At 40.4% G+C, this 18142-nt stretch overlaps 2 protein-coding genes and 1 long non-coding RNA gene across 5 annotated transcripts in view; 1 reads left to right on the top strand and 2 right to left on the bottom strand.

The window, feature by feature from the left end:
- Positions 1 to 100: 100 nt before the first annotated feature.
- LOC130165172 (uncharacterized) lies at positions 101 to 1343 on the bottom strand. Its single transcript, XR_008826748.1, has 3 exons — positions 1203 to 1343; positions 764 to 846; positions 101 to 446 (listed from the first exon to the last, which is right to left on the bottom strand). It is a non-coding gene; the product is annotated as an uncharacterized LOC130165172 (long non-coding RNA).
- Positions 1211 to 6708, top strand: ppa2 (inorganic pyrophosphatase 2). 2 transcript variants are annotated; one of them, XM_056370163.1, is made up of 12 exons: positions 1211 to 1487; positions 3053 to 3117; positions 3248 to 3292; positions 3369 to 3422; positions 3775 to 3894; positions 4209 to 4295; positions 4424 to 4550; positions 5307 to 5434; positions 5604 to 5689; positions 5828 to 5873; positions 5980 to 6019; positions 6134 to 6708. In XM_056370163.1, the coding sequence occupies exons 1-12, from the start codon at positions 1298 to 1300 to the stop codon at positions 6154 to 6156; spliced, it is 1011 nt and encodes a 336-aa protein (XP_056226138.1). In that variant the 5' UTR covers positions 1211 to 1297; the 3' UTR covers positions 6157 to 6708. The 2 variants fall into 2 exon arrangements, with proteins under 2 accessions (XP_056226138.1, XP_056226128.1); XM_056370153.1 differs by having other exon boundaries at positions 1214 to 1487; positions 5804 to 5873.
- Positions 6709 to 6817: 109 nt separating this feature from the next.
- tet2 (tet methylcytosine dioxygenase 2) overlaps positions 6818 to 18142 on the bottom strand; it is a 38562-nt gene continuing 27237 nt past the window's right edge. For both annotated transcript variants that reach the window (XM_056370142.1, XM_056370135.1), the window contains 9 exons: positions 13477 to 16491; positions 13302 to 13392; positions 13095 to 13188; positions 12777 to 12985; positions 12238 to 12388; positions 12053 to 12142; positions 11779 to 11916; positions 11294 to 11639; positions 6818 to 11089 (listed from right to left, as the gene is read on the bottom strand). In XM_056370142.1, coding sequence (XP_056226117.1) covers positions 9717 to 11089; positions 11294 to 11639; positions 11779 to 11916; positions 12053 to 12142; positions 12238 to 12388; positions 12777 to 12985; positions 13095 to 13188; positions 13302 to 13392; positions 13477 to 16447 — 5463 coding nt within the window. In that variant the 5' untranslated portion in view covers positions 16448 to 16491 and the 3' untranslated portion in view covers positions 6818 to 9716. The remainder of the gene's footprint in view (positions 11090 to 11293; positions 11640 to 11778; positions 11917 to 12052; positions 12143 to 12237; positions 12389 to 12776; positions 12986 to 13094; positions 13189 to 13301; positions 13393 to 13476; positions 16492 to 18142) is intronic.

Here is an 18142-nt window from a genome sequence, read left to right as displayed (position 1 = left end):
TAAGAGTTTAATGAACCCACTTTTAATAGCTGCCAATATGTGTCATTTGTTTGAACAGTGAACAACCTATAGGACAGTAAAGGAGACACATCAAAGCGGCTGGGGTGTGCGATTGTTTATTGCACAATAGATACATATGGACTTTGATCCTGTGATGTACTGTGGAGATTATTGCCATCAAAACCATCACCTTCAGGCTGTAAACACTTAAGCAAGGGGATGTTAGAGCATAAGTGACAGAGACTTTTATGGAAGGTCTCAAAATGGACGACAAACCTGCTCAGTTCTCTATTCACTATGGAAAACTTTATTGCATAAGCCTGATGTGTTTTAGCTTATTTTGACAAAAACAATCACATAAAAGTCTTGCATCTACATTTCTTCCTCTTTGTTTCATTAGCAGTTATAATAATTTTCAGGACTACAGAAAATGACACATTGAAACACTGAGGAGAGAATGAAAGGAAAAGAAGGGAAAAGAAGGGAAAGGAAAGGAAAGGAAAGGAAAGAAAAGGAAAGAAAAGAAAAGAAAAAGTTAGTCACTCAGTTATACTCTGGCTCTACTAGAGAGGCTAGCTAGGTGGCAGTAAAATGAAGCTACTCTGCATGGACCGCAAGCATGCATTGGAAGAATCATCAAGTTAACATAGGAAAAAACAAACCGACTTCCAGTTACAACGATTTTATCATCAAAATAAAAGTATAATATTAATAGCTGGCAAGCGGCTAAGTAGCCTGTTGAGGTGTAGTTAGTGACACTTACCACCATTCAGCATATGTTTTCATGACAATGCTTAACTTTCCTCCAGGCCTATAGCACCATGCATCAGGCGAAAGAAAGACCCTCTATCATAAAAAAAAAAAGACAGAACAAAATTGAATGAACAGATAGCAGCATAATTCATGTTAAATATTCACGATTATCCTAAAGGGCGCAGGCTGTTGTTTTTAAAGGCAATCTAACTATCAGATTTGAATGGAAATTCAAATGTAAAATCTAACGGTACTGCTCAGCTCTAAGACAAAAAAAAAATCTTTAAGGCTTTAAGGCTTTTATCCCCTCGGGAACATGAACATCAAAAAACATAACATGCATAGTGATATTCCAGTATTTGAGGGTGTTAAGTAATATAGCTCAAAATGGTGAGGGTTAAATAACATTAGTGTCACTGTTCATGCTTTTATTTTGAAAAATCGCTGACCTGAAGTGCCAGCTTAACTCTGGCAGACTTAACTGTTGGTTCTGGATGTGGCGGACGGGAAGTAGGAACCGAGGAAAGGAAGAACTGTGTTTATAATGAGACCGCTGCTGCTGCGCTCGTCGCTCGGCTGCCTGGTGACAGTTTTCGGCTCATTTTCTGCTTCTCGAAACAAACTCGTCACACAAGCAGCAGCTGCTCCTCATCTGTATTATTTGAGAAAAACGATGCACTATCAAACGGAGGAGAGAGGACGCCCCAATTCTACTGACTACCGGATTTATTTTAGTAAGTTAATCATCGCGAGTGAGTGAGGAGCCATGTGTTTCTCCTGCATTTCGTAGTATAACGATGTAGCACCAAGTTCCGGTGTCTGATAGGTAACCACACCACAGGTAGACCTCCACGTCAAGGTAAACGCTTGACCTTTAAGTTGCAGAGTGCAGGGTTTAGCTTGGCATATGGCACATTTACCACTTAGCTTTAGAGTCAACGCCCTGCTACTTTCAGTCCCCGGTTTCCAGTATGTTAAAGTCGTTCATAAGCAAAAAGGAAGGGAAAATGATTTTTCTTTTCACGCGGTCTTGCTTCCTGTTTGGCGGTCACGTGGACATATAGGACACGCGCGCACACTCAAACCAGCAAAACGGGTGATTTTCCCACCAGCAGAAATAAAATCCAGTCAGGCATGTCAGATGAAGTTAGACTGATTACATTGCAGAGGTGATCAGTCTTATGCATCATAAAATGTGGAAAATAAATAGTTGAATCAAACTTCTAGACATGTTACTGGACTGAATGGATCAAATGGAAAGGGTCATTTTGCTGGCTTTGTGAATTTCAAAAAATGTATTCACCATTTTACAGCTACCTCGTTTCCAATGATTGTGTGCAAGGAAAAATGCTTTTTTGGCCCAGTGTGCATCACGTATGTGGAAGCTGTTGTAACCATGTGGAACGACTGCACCAAAATTGCTTCACAGCTCAGCTCCGTTCCTACAGGCCAACCTATACCATGCAGAGAGACTTCTAATAAAAGATGCAGTTGCATTATAAGACCCAAGCTAAGATACTTCCACTTGAACAGTGGTTTTATTTGTGTTTGAATGAGCACTCAACACTGTGACTGATGGTACACGACTACCTGCTATACAGCCAGAAATTAAATGTTTGACAATAACATCTTAACTCACTGGCTTATTCCAGAGCTTTCAGCTGCATCTTCATGATCTTCCTAAGTGGATGGAATTTGCTCTGTAGCCATGAAGAAATTTAATATTCTTATCAGTCTGAGCTATCTCACTGACAATTGTACAAACTCAACCTGCTGAGGAAGACCATGAGATGTGACTGAAAGCACAAGAAGGAGTTGGAAAGAAGATGTTGCGTTAACTTTTTCTTTTCTTTTTTTTTTTTTCTTTTTTCCAGTGTCAAGAATGAACTTTTACTCTCAACTTTAATGTTGGAGTATGACAAAAATAACTATACTATAAATAGATATGTCTTAAGTCAAAAAAGTAAATGATGTATTTGGCTTAATATACACTGAATCCAAAACAAAAATTAAATATTTGTCTCTGTGAAATGTTGGGTCTGCCTATTGTTAATATTTGCAGCCAAATCCGCACACCTTTGGTTATCATGCCATTAGCTATGTCCACTTTTGCATAACTCAACCTTGTCACAAATCTAGGAAATAAAGACAGACAAGCCTGGGCACTACAAACTAGCTATACAAGGTATAATTATTGTATTAACAAACACTATCCTGGGATTTCATTGAGCCATGTGTTTATGTGTATACAGATTTTGTTTGGTATTTTTACTAGTTTTTTTTTTTTTCTTTTTCTTAGAAACCTCTGAAGGGAAATACATTTCACCGTTCCATGACATTCCACTTATAGCAGAGACAGAAGAGGTAAGTCTTCTGATAGTGGAGGTTTTAGTTTCTGTTTGATAAATGCAGCAGAAAATTCAAGACTACTTTTAGCTAAATAAACTACATAAACATCATAGTCAAATTAGCAGGGTTTTTTTTCTTTCAACAGGACCATGGGGTGCCAGCTAAGAAACCCAAGAATAATGAAAACGAGGTATCGTCCAATTCATGTTTTATGTCAGTTTTACTTCCACACCAGCAGAAAAAGTATAAAGCTTCTTTACTTTCAGGTGCTCTTTAATATGGTTGTGGAGGTACCTCGATGGTCAAATGCTAAAATGGAGGTAAGTGTAGATCCAGCATATCCATTTCTATATACAGGCTAAAATACACTGTCTCACTTCTTTTCTTTTTTTTTTTTTTTTTAAATAATCTGATTATTACACTTATGCTACTTCAGTAAAGGCTGTCTCACATTGAAACGTTAAAGCATTAATGTCACAGGTGTACAATGATGTTCCCAAGAGTGTTTGTTTATAGTTTATTTATATAGCACCATTCATACACAGAAGCAACTCAAAGTGCTTTACAAATGAGCAAATAGAAGAACATAGAAGCAAAAAATGTAAATTAGAGATTAAACAAAAGAAGCCTGAAGCGACTTAAATAAACATCTGGAATTGCTTCACTTTCCAGATTGCAACAAAGGAGTCGCTGAATCCGATTAAACAAGATGTAAAGAAAGGCAAGCTGCGATATGTTGCCAACATATTTCCCCATAAAGGTTACATTTGGAACTACGGCGCACTCCCGCAGGTGAGGAAAGTGGGTCTGGGTTACATTAGAACTTAGGAATCTCAGCGCTTATGTATATGTCCATCATCACCACGCTGTGTTGATTTTGATCCTTGTCAGCGACTGACAAATAATATGGCAATTTAAACACTTCATGATGAATTTAATTTAGTGCTCGACAAATTTCATTTCACAAAATTCATGTTCATAAGTTATCCGTGAGTCATTAATGTTATAAGTGTATTAGATAGCATTCTTTTTATTCCCTCATTCATTCGTCAGTTTCAATGTTTGTTAGAGAAATTGATTTCTTTTTGAACTGTTCCCTGGAAAAGACATGGGAGGACCCTAACCACACAGACGCAGAAACTAAGTGTTGCGGTGATAATGATCCGATTGACGTTTGTGACATTGGCACCCAGGTAAGACTGCTTTCTATCATTTTAAGATGTTTATTTTTGCGTACGTCATACACACTTTTCACAGATAACTTATGGTATTTTGTGGTTAATTGATTGACTATTTATTTATACGTTGTTGGCCTGGCCAGGTGTGCTTCCCAGGTCAGGTGATCCAAGTGAAAGTGCTTGGCATCTTGGCCATGATTGATGAGGGAGAAATGGACTGGAAGGTCATCGCCATCAATGCTAAGGACCCGGATGCCAAAAACCTAAATAGTGGGTGTGATCATATCAACAGTCCTCAGCTGCCTTACTCTGATCGTTTCTCTGCCCCAAAGGAATTTAGTATTATCATAAATTAAGGAAATTTGAATTTTTGTCTCAGAATTTGCAAAACAAGACGATCAAGTACAGAGGTAAAGGCTTATAATAAGATACAACTGTTAAGGGAAGTAATGCAGAGCCATTCAGGATCAGCTGCCCAACTAGCCTCCACAACTTGCACTTGACATCATACGAAGACTAAGGTACTAATGCACCTGCACTGCTCACTTCAGATCGAAATGATTGAATTTGGAAAGAAATATTTGTATATCCAACACAGAAGTCCTTTGAGATGTTTGGCAGCTCAGACAGTAAGACCATGTGTGTTATTAAAACACAAACCTAGTACATAGCCTGTGGAATTTTTATTGTCAACATGGTTTTGTTTACATTCAACCTTTCTTTCCAAAACTTAGTGTGTATCCTTAAGGCCTAACAGTCATATTGAATGCATTTTTTTTTTGCCTCATACTTAATTTGCAAAGCCTGTTTCTGCCTGTATTGTTTACATCAGCAGTGGAGCAGTGCTATCTTTTGTGACCCCTTATAAATGTATTAAGATAAGATTATCCTTTATTAATCCCACACTGGGGAAATACTTAATACCAAGTGTAACTACAGCACAGATTCATATCTAATTCACACCAAACAAGGTGCAAATTCTGGTCTCTCTGTCCTTATTCTGTTGAATGCGTTTGTGTCTCTCAGACATAGAGGATGTCCGCAAGAGTCGACCCGGTCATTTAGAGGCCACCGTCAACTGGTTTAGGAAATATAAGGTGCCGGATGGGAAGCCTGAGAACCAATTTGGATTCAATGGACAATTCAAAGACAAGGTACTGAGACCTTTGTAATACAAGATACACAAATAAGCCATGACAGCTGGTATAGGGGTTGCAGTCCACTGTGGTTTTAGTGGTTAAAACTGAATTGGCTGAAATGGATTGCTCCCTAAGAAATCCAAATGTTGTCTTCTTCTCTGATGTCCTTTGTCCTTTCTTATAGGACTTTGCAGTTGCGATCATTAAGTCCACCCATGAGCACTGGAGGGCACTAGTGCAGAAGCAGACAAATAGTGGAGGGATTGAATGGTACGTAAAGCATCCGCAGTGTGTGTGGTGTACAGATAGAATTGTGTGTGTGTGTTGTGAACAGTACTCACTTTTCCTTTTTTCTTTAATTTTGGACAATTCCTCTTTGTTCAGCAAAAATATCTCTTGCTGTGACAGCCCTTTGAAGTGCAGCGCAGATGAGGCCAGAGATGTGGTCCAGTTGGTGAGAACTTCCATATGCTGTCGATGATAGCAAACACAATAATAGCATATAAAACTGTACAAGGGTTAGGTCTGGTCATTTTCATGTATGTTTTGTGACTCCGCAGGCCCCAGCATTCGGTAGCCCACATCCTGTGTCTCCAGAGGGTAAGTAAAAAAATAAAAAAAATAAAAAAATGACTGACTCACGCTAAATTTGTTTTATTTGAGGTGTTTTATGGCTCAATGCTTATATTCTCATGTCATTCTTTTCTTGTACAGTGGACAAGTGGCATTTTGTCTGAAACCTCAAAGACAATATGGAAATGGGGAAGAAATTTAAACATCTTATGAAGGAAGGATTTATTTTTTGTAAGGTCTCAATCTCAGCTGTATAAAGTGCCATCTACATTTACCATCCAGTAATTTGTTAAAAAAGGAAAGAAAGGATTATACCCAGTACACTGACAGAATGAGCCAATGAAGATCTCTACTTTTCTAATGCTGAGAAGAGAACCAGAAGCAAGATGTGCTTTCAGGTGTCGTGTTGGACACTATATTGATTTATTGCTGGTCACACCAACTATACTTTAGAGGTTAAACACAAAATTATTGAACTCCTTTCTATGAAATTCTATTAAATTGTAAATTATTTTATATCTGTATTGCAGTATTTTTGTCCAGGTCCAGTCTTTCTTTGTACAGGACTGAAATTCATGCTGATATGCTCTTATTTGCCTTTAAGTCTCTAATCTGTTTGTACTTGAAACCACAAACACAAATGTCATTTGTTTGTAACAACTGAACAGTTTCTTCTTGTTTGGATACATAATAAAATTAAGGTGTGAACATGACAAGATCTCTTTCCAGTTTTATCCGTAATTACACATTTAAAAGCTTCAACACATGGACACAACATTTGCACAGAATTTAGATATTAGTATTAACTTGGAGTAACAAATCAGATTGCTTTAAATAAATATAAATTTTATTAGAAAAACACCCACATCTCAGCAATATCAGGAATGATATAATAAACAGCTTTCAAATAAACTGCATTCAGTACATTACAATACTTACAGTATTAATACCCATCCTTAATTCCATTTTTTTGTAGCATACCAAACTTCAGGAGAACTAGGAAAGCCTTAAAAAATAAAATGACAGGCGAAAAGTTGCACTTTTTTTTTTTTATACCTTTAGTGTCCAACTGCAAAAAAACCAAGTGTGTATCAACTGCTAGCTTAACCTTTGAGCTGAGCACATGTAGTGCACTAGTCAAGCCCAGAAAGTCATTCAAGTAATGTTGACTCACTCAGAAACACTCTGAAGCATCTTCAAGTATGGCTATGCTTGTAACCCGCTATATCTTAGACACCTCGGCTTTCTCAACCACAACCTGCTACTGTAGCTGGGTCCTGTACAATGAAATTTAACTTTTTTTAAATGTAGATTTATTTTACAAAACTGGAACAGTTAAAAAAAAACTAGACCTTCTAAAGTCTGAGCTAACAGGATACTATGACTGTAAACATTGCTGTGACAGTGAGCGTAGTATTTACAAAGACTTCCTGGATATTCTAACCATGATCATTCTCTTAACCTGAAACAGTCAATGGATATGGAAGGAAGATATGATGAGGATTGCTGATAGAGGAGCTGTGGGTCAGTTTGACAGAAGAAGAAGAACATACATCAACATCAAAGAATGAGTTGTATTCCTGCAATACAAATTCTTGGTATGTACAATGTGACATAATTTATTATTTTTTTTTAAAACACATTTACAATCTGTTTAAATAAAATGTTTTGCAATTCTTTATTACATATTTTTTTTTCCTGAAAAAGAAACGAAGTGCTTTCAGAAAATGAATATGTTTTAAGAGTGGGGTGAGTTGTTACTATAACATGACAGTCATTCCATTATATATCGCATTAATTAAATCAGATAGACAGGGAAGAAAAATCACTATACAATTGCTTAGTGGTTATAAATAAATTTAACTATACACAGGCACAAAGATGTGCAACTACGTTAATCATTGCCCTGGTCTTGTCTCATAGCAAAAGCAAATGCATTACTTTATACTTAGTCAATGTCATACTTTCCCTTTAATCAACTCAGTGCATATATGTTCAAATTACTTTTAAAAGATTACCACCATCCTATTAGCTAAAATATAAGTAAAGAATTGCAGGAAAGTTTATGTTTCCTCACAAAATAACTTTTGTCTGTGTGGAGTAGACAAGAATCATATTGGGATTCAGGATGCAATGGCAAGTCCCTGAATGAGAATTATGACAAGATGAGTACAGGCGATGAAGATGTACACAAAATTAGTTGAAAATGTCCCTGATTTTACAGTAACATCAAAATTCAAGTTCAGGTAAAACTTCCTACTAGATAAGAAAGTAAGAAATGAACTTTTATGCCTTTTGGTGGCCTGAAGTTTAACTGTTATTAACATTTTGAAAGTAATATACAAAGGAAGAAAGAAAAATATGTTATAATCCTATTGCCAAACTAGTTTTGAGGTATATGACAGGTTTGTACTGTACATTATTTAAAAGCCTTCTCACTGCCCAAAGAGTCTCACATTTGTATGTTTCTAGTAGGTTGAATAGCACCTTATGAAATAAAATCAGTTGAAACTCAAAGAAATACAATGAAATAGGCTGTTAGCATTCTTTACAACACAAAATCTATAACAGTAATTCCAAAAAGGGAAATTAATTTACTGTACAAATCTCACCTTTTTATCTTACAATAATTAAAGACCCCACAGCAAGCCAGCTGCCCTCTGAAACTGACACTGAGCTTACCCTGTTTCATGTTCCTCAGTGTATAAAAAGCACATTTACTAAGCACAACAGACATAAAACTACATGTAATATTCACAATCCAGGTTTGTTCAATGAACCTATTGTAAGGAACATTAAAAACAGTTGTTGACAACATAGAAAACCTGGAAAAAAGTAAAATCACACAAACATGGAAATTCTTTTCCTCAAAATGTTAAAAATGCACCATTAGAATGGCTCAATTTACAGTATAAATGACAGGAAAGTGAAAGAAGCACCAACACAATGATAGTTAAAAAAAATCTTTTTGCATGAACTCAGCTGTTTCATGGATTGCTCATATAACCCTCTGTTATAAATTCATCAATTTAAGTTCACTGATGCTATGAAATTTGTTGCTATCAATGCAGCAATACAGTATAACCAGATTTTATGATTTAAAGGTATTACCAAAACATTTAAGTCTTATCAAAAAGTGCTCTAAGAAACACTGACTTGCCAAAAACCATTACGATGGTGATGATTTGACAGTGACAGATATTATTTTCAGTGTCCATTTGACATGAGTCATTGAGTGTCACTGGTAGAGTGTGTTATGGTTATAGTGTGAAGGCCTTGCATTAAAAAAAATGGTAATAAGCACACATTTTAGCACCGTGAATGTTGTCATTTTCAAAGTCAGTGTTTTATGCCAAGATTACATCTCCAACAATTTTTGTAAGAAAAATAAAGCCACCAAAAATGAAACTTTGTTTCCAGTAAAAATAGCTCCTTATGTATCAGACTAAAAGCACCAGAGATTTTGACAGTGTGTATCTTGCAAAAGTTGCCAAACAAAAATAAATACATCCTTGGTAGGGTCAACTAGTAAAGCTTGATTGTTGAAGAGGTGAAACACCTGATGTGAAAGGTGATTTATATGTCATCTTATCACAGGCTCCTTTTTCTATGCAATGCTGTTTTTAATCTTATTGATAGGAAGGAGTGTTTAGATGAGGCCAGTGGCAATTGTGGTCTTTGTCATAAATAAAGCACCTTCAATTTTCTGCATCATGAGTGTTTTCTACACAAACTGACTGTAAGGCCCTGTGACCTTGGTGAAGGCGTATGGAGATGTACTGACATAGGTGTTCGTTGTGCAGGACAAGGACCCCTCCATTAGTGCCTGGATAAAACGCTTGAAAGGAGGCTCTCCGGTGGTTTCTGATGACTCTGGATGCTCCCGCTTCACCCCCTTCTTGCTGCCTTTGCTAGGTGTCCCTTCACCACCATTCCTCTCTGCGTCTTCCTCCTTCTCTCGTGCCTTCTCTGCCATCTTGGCTTCCCATAGTGCCAAGCCATGCTTGGCCTCATTCATATTTTTGTGCTGGTAAAAGACCAAGGAGATACGCGTTGGGTGGTTGCGGTCTGGATTTTTAAGGGGCGTTGTGGCATGGAGCTCCCGTTTCGCACACTCAATGAGGACTGAACCGTGGCTAGGTGCCACTGCCACACCACCAATATCAGGGTCCAAGAAGTTGTGCTCATTGTCTGACCACATCTCGGGTTTTTGTGGTGTTGTGGGTGTCTGTGGTGTTCCAGGCTCTTGCTTTATACCAGAGACCATGAGGCCTCCATTAGGCAGACCTAACCCTGACTGTGTCTCAGGGTTTAAACACCCACCACTTAACTGAGAAGAAAGCATCTGTGGGCCAGGCATGCCCATTTCTGTCTTGATTTGCATATGGAAAGGATCTTTGCCTGGGGGTAGGATTTGAGGGCTCCGAGAGAGGTATGGATTTGGGTATCCTCCAAACTGATTGCCTTTGCTCACAGCAGCTGTATAGTCCAGACCTCCATGGGCTGAGGATGCTCTTGAGAGGGGGTCCATGAACTGGGGTTCTGAGGCTCCATTAGGACCATAAGGGGCGTATGGTCTCATGGGGTGAACTGGCCTCATGCTGCAGGCATTGTAACCATTGACCTGTAAACCTGGCTCACTATACCTTGGCGGATAATTGACCTCATAACGCTGATGTACACCATACTGCTGCTCTGAGTAAAGCGCTGGCCGCTGTTGACGATACATTTCAAGGTGCTTTGGGTTCGAAGCATAGTATGGATGGTAATTTTCAAGGGGCATTCCTCCATTACATTGATAACCTGGGTATGGACGATTTGATCCATTAATGTAAGTGTTTGGTACATGGAGTGGGGAGGGATAATGGCTGGTTGGTGTTTGTGGCTGAGGAGGATACATGCTGCCTGGCTTGGAAGTGCTTGGAAAAGACCCAGGGTGGTTAGGGAATCTGGGGTAGCCGGCTGCATTTGTTGAGCCAGGATAAGGGGGAAGAATGCTCTGGTGCTGTTGTTGCTGTAGTTGCTGAGGATGGGCCCCGAGGGGGTGTGGTGGCTGACCTGGCTGTAGGGTTGCTCCCAGAGCACCTGGAATAGGTCCTAGAAAACAAAATGCCCCAAAAGATAAAGGCCTAAGCAGTAGCAATTACACAAACTTCCAATTCCTCAAGTGTCACTTTTTTTAAGTCTCTCTTGGGGTTTTCATTGTTTATTTGATATATTAGCAATATGTCCCTAAAAAGAGATACTTTTTTTTTTTTTAAATACAATGTATAAAATGCGTCAAAATAAATATTTCCTTACCTGCCATAAGAGTGCTGTGAGTGGTGTTCTCGTAAGTGCCAGTTTTTGACTTGGCAAGTAGAGCCTTATCATTAGAGCTGTCCAGCATGGCATTCTTATTGGCTGCTGCCTTCTTAGCATCCAGCTTCTTTTGCCGGCAAGACTTGGCGGGCTCTGCAAGCATGCGCACCTGGCGGCGAAAGGCACTGAGGACTTGGATGGCGCCTGACTTGATTTTCTCTTGCTGACCCTCCTCACTGCCAAATTCATCAGTGTTGGAAGTCTTGTAAAGAGGCAGGACATGGAGCTGCTCATCCTCTGGTATCTTTCCAATCTCTCGATTATCCTCCCTTGTTAATGTACACACCTGGAAAAACAGAGTAAGTTAGATACTTTTTGTCTGGAAAGTCATAGACGTAAAATAAAATGTCCCAGTCTTAGTATCTATTCCATCCTCAAACAAATACAAGATAATTAAAAAGACATGTTTCCCAGGTTCTGCTTACCACAGTGCTGCCACCCTGCATGTTGTGAAGGTCCCTGTGAGCATGGGCACAGAAGTCCATGCAAGCTGTGACCCCAGAGAAGGGACGTCCCTCCTTGTGCCCCAGACGGCAATCTGGTGCCCTGTGTTCATGTTCCACCTGTGTTCAGGAATGGCAGGAGGTATATTGAAATCAGATATTATGGATTTCTGAAGGTCACTAAACAATATGATAAATCTGATTTATCATATAGTTACTTTCAGAAATACTCTTGTAAGGAACGACATATACTCACCTGGTTTCCATAAGCTTCAGGCGCCAAAGTTTTATACAAGGGAGCCAATAAGGTTGCCAAACTTTGAAAGTTGTGCTCCAGTCTCTCTTCCTGAAAGACAAAAATTGGCAGTAGTAAGTTACTTTAATTAACATGTTATATTAACGTGCACACTTAGACTAATATTATAAATCTACATGAAATACCTCTTTCATATCATCTCCTAGTAGCTTGAATTTTCTTGGGATTTTGCTCCTGGCAAACTTGCAGCCATTGTAGTACATGCTCCAAGAACAGCCAAAGGAGAAAGATGCTCCAGAGGCTTCAGGATCTAACCCCTGGCATGCACAGGTCCTCCTGAAGGAGGAACACAAAAAATAAAAATGTGTCATTTTTGCCCAATAATTCAGTGCTCAAACATTATTGCCGTGGTAGCCAAAACTGATGACCGGTGACTTGCTGCAAAGAAACAAGGAATGGAACAAAACAAAAGCAATACCTACATTTTCCTTTAATGTATAAAAAATAAGAACCAAGAACCAAATGTGTATGTGTGTGTATATGCATATCTTGCATGATACTAGTACACATGAAAGGCTTTAAACAGGTATATTTGGAAAAGAAGCAAACATTGATTTAAGATCTGTTGTATGATGAGGACAATTATTGTGATCATCTTAATTTCTGTCATTGGTTAAAAACAAAGTACTGTAGCCCACTTGAGTTCTGTAGTGCTATCACTTACTCTTCATTGAGAGCACAGCGTCTCTGAGTGAAGGCTCCATGCTTTGTTAGAGTTTCACTTAGCTCGAGGTAGAGGCGGTCAGCCAGGTTGGGCAGGATGCCCTCCCAGACCAGGATTACCACAATGATGCAGGCCGTTACACAAGTGTGACCACTGCGTTCCCGCACCAGCACCAGTAGCTTTTCTTCTACGCTGGATCGACGAATCACCTGAAACATGACAGGTATGATAGTATGTGCACATGCACATATTTGAGGCAAAAACAAGAGCAGGTGACTAACCTACTTCCTTTCAACTGAATACAAGAATGATTCTTACCCATTTGGCTATGGGACACCCCTGTGTACTTTTTCCTTCCTTGCCGGTGTATATTACTTTCTCGATCCTGATGGCGTGACCAGTTAGGCCAGATCTTTAAAGCAGAATAGAGGCATTAAAGTAAACACAAGTACAATAGTACACAGTGGTTGTGTAACACAGTCTACGTTTACAGTAATTTTTCAAGAGGTTAAATTTGTGGCTAACCTTTTCTCCATCATCTCCCGTATACCAGCAACACTAGGTGCTGACCCCAGGTGAGTGTAGTATGGGCCTTCATCCTTCTCACTGATTTGTTCTAAATACCACAAAAGAACATTCATTAATATTTACACAACCAACTGATTAATCATGTTTCAGAACAAAAATTATGGTGACTCACCAACACAGTGACAGGATGCAATGTCATATTGGGTTTTCATTGGGGTATCCAGTAGATTCTTAATAGGGGTATCCAGTAGCTTCATAGGAGAGTCCATAAATCTTTGTAGGAGGTGTTCCTTCTTAGGGGTGGAATCAGGTGGCTTTTTTAGAGCTACAGTGGTGGCTGATGCAGCTGCAGATGATTCCACTCCACTCAAGTCAGTGTTGGCTGACAGGATCGTAACAGGCCCAGAAGACTCCACCTTGACTTTATTTGCTGCATTGATGACGAGGGATTTCTTCTCAAACACAGGTGAAAGCTGGTACTGGTTCAGGCTTTCTTCCATAGAGGCGAGGATGCTTCCCTGCTTCGTGCTTTGCGCGCACAGGGATTGTTGATTCTCCTGCTTGACTTGCATTCCACCCATGCCTGCCTCCACTTGCATCTGTAACTGTTGCTCCTGCTGTTGTGAACCAGACAACTCAAATCTAGGTCCGTTTTCCATTTTCACAGCTCTCAGGCCGTGTTTGGGGTCACTAGTACTCTGAGGGAGGTGAGGAGGGCCCTGGCGCTCCTGCCTTTGTAACAGGTGCATACGCAGGGCTGCATGCTTCTGAAAGTCTCCATGGGGACTTACAGGTCCCAGAGGTAGTCGAGGTCCCCTTTGGAACTGAGTGCATGGCGTCCTCAGCTGCTGTTCAGCTTTAGGATACATCTGTGTCGAAACCTGTTGGTTTAACGCACCTTGTGGTAAGTGAGGTTGTGACTGTGTAGAGGTCTGGGAGAAGTCCGTGTGGTTGGGCTGGTGGCAGTGGTTGTTAGGCCGCTGTGGTTGAAATTGCTTGAGGTTGCTGCTGCCTGAGTTTGGTGGATACTGCCTTTGATGTTGTAATTGTTGCGTTTCTGTTGAGTTATTGTAATTGAATGTTGTATGGTTACTGTGCTGGATGTTTTGGTTGTTGGATTGAGCAGAAATGTTTTTAAGAGGCTGGTTGGGTTGAAGCTGTTGCTGACCTGGCGGAGGTTGACTGTGAGGTCTGTAATTGGGAGACGTGAGTTGCCGCCCTTCAAATTGTGGTGGGTGGGACAGTGGACGCTGAAGATGACAGTGCTGTTGTTGCTGTGTTGGTAAAAACCCAGGTGACAGTATATCCTGCAGGTCAGGGTCTTCACATAAGTGCTCTGACTGCATCTGGGTGTGGTAGTGGCCATCTGCCTGCTGAGTCTGGGGGAAGTTGCGCTGCTCAGGCAATTTCTGGGGCAGAGGCTGCTGCATTTGAGGTGCTTTAGAATTTGATTGCTGCCACTCAGGGGCAGTGTTGTGCTGGGCTGGAGCACAGTGTGTTTGGGCTGTGAGACAATCCTGTTGTTGCTGCTGGAAGCTGTTAGACCCCTGGCTGCTATCTGTGAAAACTCCTTGTGTCTGGAATCTTTGCGCCGGGTTTGGCTCCAACATCTGTCTGTGAACCTGATGGTTAGCTGCCTGCTGCTCTGACTGAGGTTTAGCAGAGAAGCCCCTCCACATGTCCTGCTCTTGTGCCTGAGACGATGGGCCGCTTGCTGGTTGCTGCTGGGAATGTGAAGAGTTCAGCTCTATCCAGCCTCTCTGGTGGGGAGTCGAACATGATAAGTTGGCTCTCTGCTGAGACACGTTGTCCATCCCATTTTCTAACCCAGCATGATGTGGCTGCTGGAGACTGGGCCCCATGGATCCCATACTGTCAGCTCCACGTGGCTTCCCAGCATGTTGTTGCAAGTTCTGGGGTTGAATTCCATACTGATGGCCCCCATCAGTGCCATGGTGCTGACGCTGACCAGACCCGGGTCCCTCACTTTGCCCCATCTTCTGTATCCCAGAGTTGGGAAAGGGTCCGTATCCACCTGCCTCTGCTACCTGTAGAGGAGCACTGCGCTCTAGAAAAGAGTTCTGGTTAAACTCCTGGTTGGCTTTCACATATATACCTTGAGGGTTTGTGTCATTTGGATAACACTGTGGGCCATTTTGATGTTGTTTTGAGCTATTGGCAGTATTTGTTGGTGAGATCATACCAGGCATCTGACTTAGAGACAGCTCCTGACCAGAGTAAGAGGGTGGCCGTTGCTGATGCTGATGCTGTTGTTGTGGTTGCTGCTGGTGGTCTGCTCCAAAATTGTTGGAGTATCCATTCACTATGTAGTTGACAGAGTTGTAAGTTTTGCCTCCTTCAGCATCGCCAGATGCCCCAGACTGCTGTTGCTGTGAGTCAGGCATCTGAGCTGAATTGGACAATCCTGAGGTTAAAGACGGGGGTTGAGCACCTTCACTGGGCAGTTTGTTTGCCAGTGAGCCATTAACAGCATCAAGTTGTGACCCAGATGTTTGTGGTGCAATCGACACTTGCTCAGGATAATACTGAGACAAGGTTTTTTCTAAAAGATCACCCGGAGTGCTTTCTATGGTTGAAGGGGGTGATATAGCACCGTTTGGAATCGAAACTTGTTTACCCCTTGGTAGACAGAAAAGATCGCCATTTTGAAAATTACAGTTCCTCTTGTCTAACTTAATATCTGTCTGAGGGGCATTGCATTCAAAATCAGTTGGTTTTGTCAACTCAGGAAAGTTGTCCACCAAACTGGAATTCATGTCGACATTTCCTTTAATCTCAGAATCCACTTTAAGTTTTTTGGGTTGGTGGACCAGTAAGGGCTGCTCAGTGAGTGCATGCTTCAACTCTCCATTCATCAGTTCCCCATTCATCATGTAAGCTCCTTGATCGAATAGCACTTGTCCTGAAGCGGGGCTGTTGCAGTTCTCCCTGTGCCTTTTCATGGAGTTGGCACCTGTGCTGGGCTTGTAATGGTTCCAGTTCGTATCCCCAGTGATCTGCACAGAATTTCCCTCTGAAGACTGGCCTCCATTCTGTAATTTGTGAGAGATGTTGCGAGATGTGCCAAATTGTGCTAATATCAGACTTTCTTCCGTCTCATGTCTGGCCTGTTCTGTTTCCATCTGGCCTGCTCAGAGTCCATCCACAGGGCTGCCCTCTGTCCGTCCTGCAAGGCACAATGCGGAAGGCACATTTTGTTACATCATTCTTTAGCCACAGTTATGTTTTCAAATTCAGTAATACTGAAGGTACAAATACAAAGTGCTGTGCTGATATTTAAATGTTCCCACTAAAATATGCTTCACGTGGTTGATCCCCAATGCATTAAAGCTGCACTTGGGTCATGCATGTGTCAACAAAGGTAGTATAGTGTAGAAGCAAATGTGCTTCTTATTGTGTTGTAGAACCAACAAGTCAACTTTCAAGTATACAGATAGTATGCCAAATCCTGTGACACGGTTTGATACAGTTCATTTTTCTATATTAAGATTTCTGAGTATAAGCAGTCAATTAAGTGGTGGTTTGGTTCATAAACCATTTAAGTTTAGCTAAGAATTTTGAGGAAGATCAACCCTTTTAGTCCTTTAACACCAACTCTGATTTCATTACTGTTGAACACGCTTTGTCGACAATAAGTCTGAATATGGCCTTAGTGAGGGGTAAGTCAGTAGAGTAATGTGTGTCCACTTGGCTCTGAATGTGTATCAGCTGGGAAGGCAATCCTGTCATAGAATTAGATTCACCCTGACCTCATCCCTCAACCACCTGAAGACCAGACAGCAAGTAGAAAGTGAGTAAGAAGATGAGGATACAGATTAGAGGTTATCACAGGGCTATTTTGGCTAACAGTGGACTGTGAGTCACCATTCTGAATTTAACAGACACAGCTCAGCAAAGGCTGTCCTGAATGTATGCCATGTTTTGTGGCCACATTTTCAGTGGCCAGTATCTGTACTGCATGGCAATATGTGTTTCCTTTTGAAGACACTTTTCTCAAACAAAAACATGTCACTTCCTGTTATTAATTGTATGTGGATAGCAATTCTAAATAAAAAAATTCTGTCCCCTGTACAACTGTTCTGCAGGATAAAAATGGGGAATATTAGTGAAGTGCTATGACGATGATGTATTGAAACAAAATTTTAGTTTCCAAAGATGTCCATCAACCAGTTGTTCAGTTTGCCTCCATAAATACAAAGCATAAAAAACATCATATTAAATAAAAAACACCAGGAACGTGTTCTAAGAGGAAATAGAAAAAAAAGGTGAGAGCAAAGCTAAATTTAAAATGCACATAAATCATCCAGGGCAGAGGTGTCTGGAACATTTCTTTGCACAGGTTTCAAGTAACTTCCAATATAGAGTAAAATTTTAATGAACGACTTTTTTCCGGTTCATTAGTTATAATACCAAAAGACAGAATATATTTAACAAAACATAAGTCTAGTTGATTAAAGGCAGTAGGATTCAAGGTTAATGTCCCAGATGGCAGATGGGAGGAGGAGTTGGCTGCCTGTCAGCTGTTCACTTGTTGTATTTATCACCCTTACTACATTGTGATGTCAAATATGCAAATACAATTCGGTTCTCAAGTTTGAGGCCTTTGTTAACAGGGCTAAACTCTAGAATTGTGTCATGAAGTTATAATGAGTACAGAATCGAAACTCACCCCCACACTGACTTAATCATCCTAATAACATTTTTTGCTTAATGTTTTTTCAACTCGACACAAAACGTCTGCCAAATTAATGTAATGTCATTAAATGTGTGGTGGAGTTGGTTCCAAGAATAAAGCCCCTGAAGCTCAAAATAAGGGT

Source organism: Seriola aureovittata, chromosome 3 (assembly GCF_021018895.1).
Source record: "Seriola aureovittata isolate HTS-2021-v1 ecotype China chromosome 3, ASM2101889v1, whole genome shotgun sequence".
In the NCBI taxonomy this organism is placed as follows: Eukaryota; Metazoa; Chordata; class Actinopteri; order Carangiformes; family Carangidae; genus Seriola; species Seriola aureovittata.
This window is presented reverse-complemented; position numbering and strand designations above follow the sequence as displayed.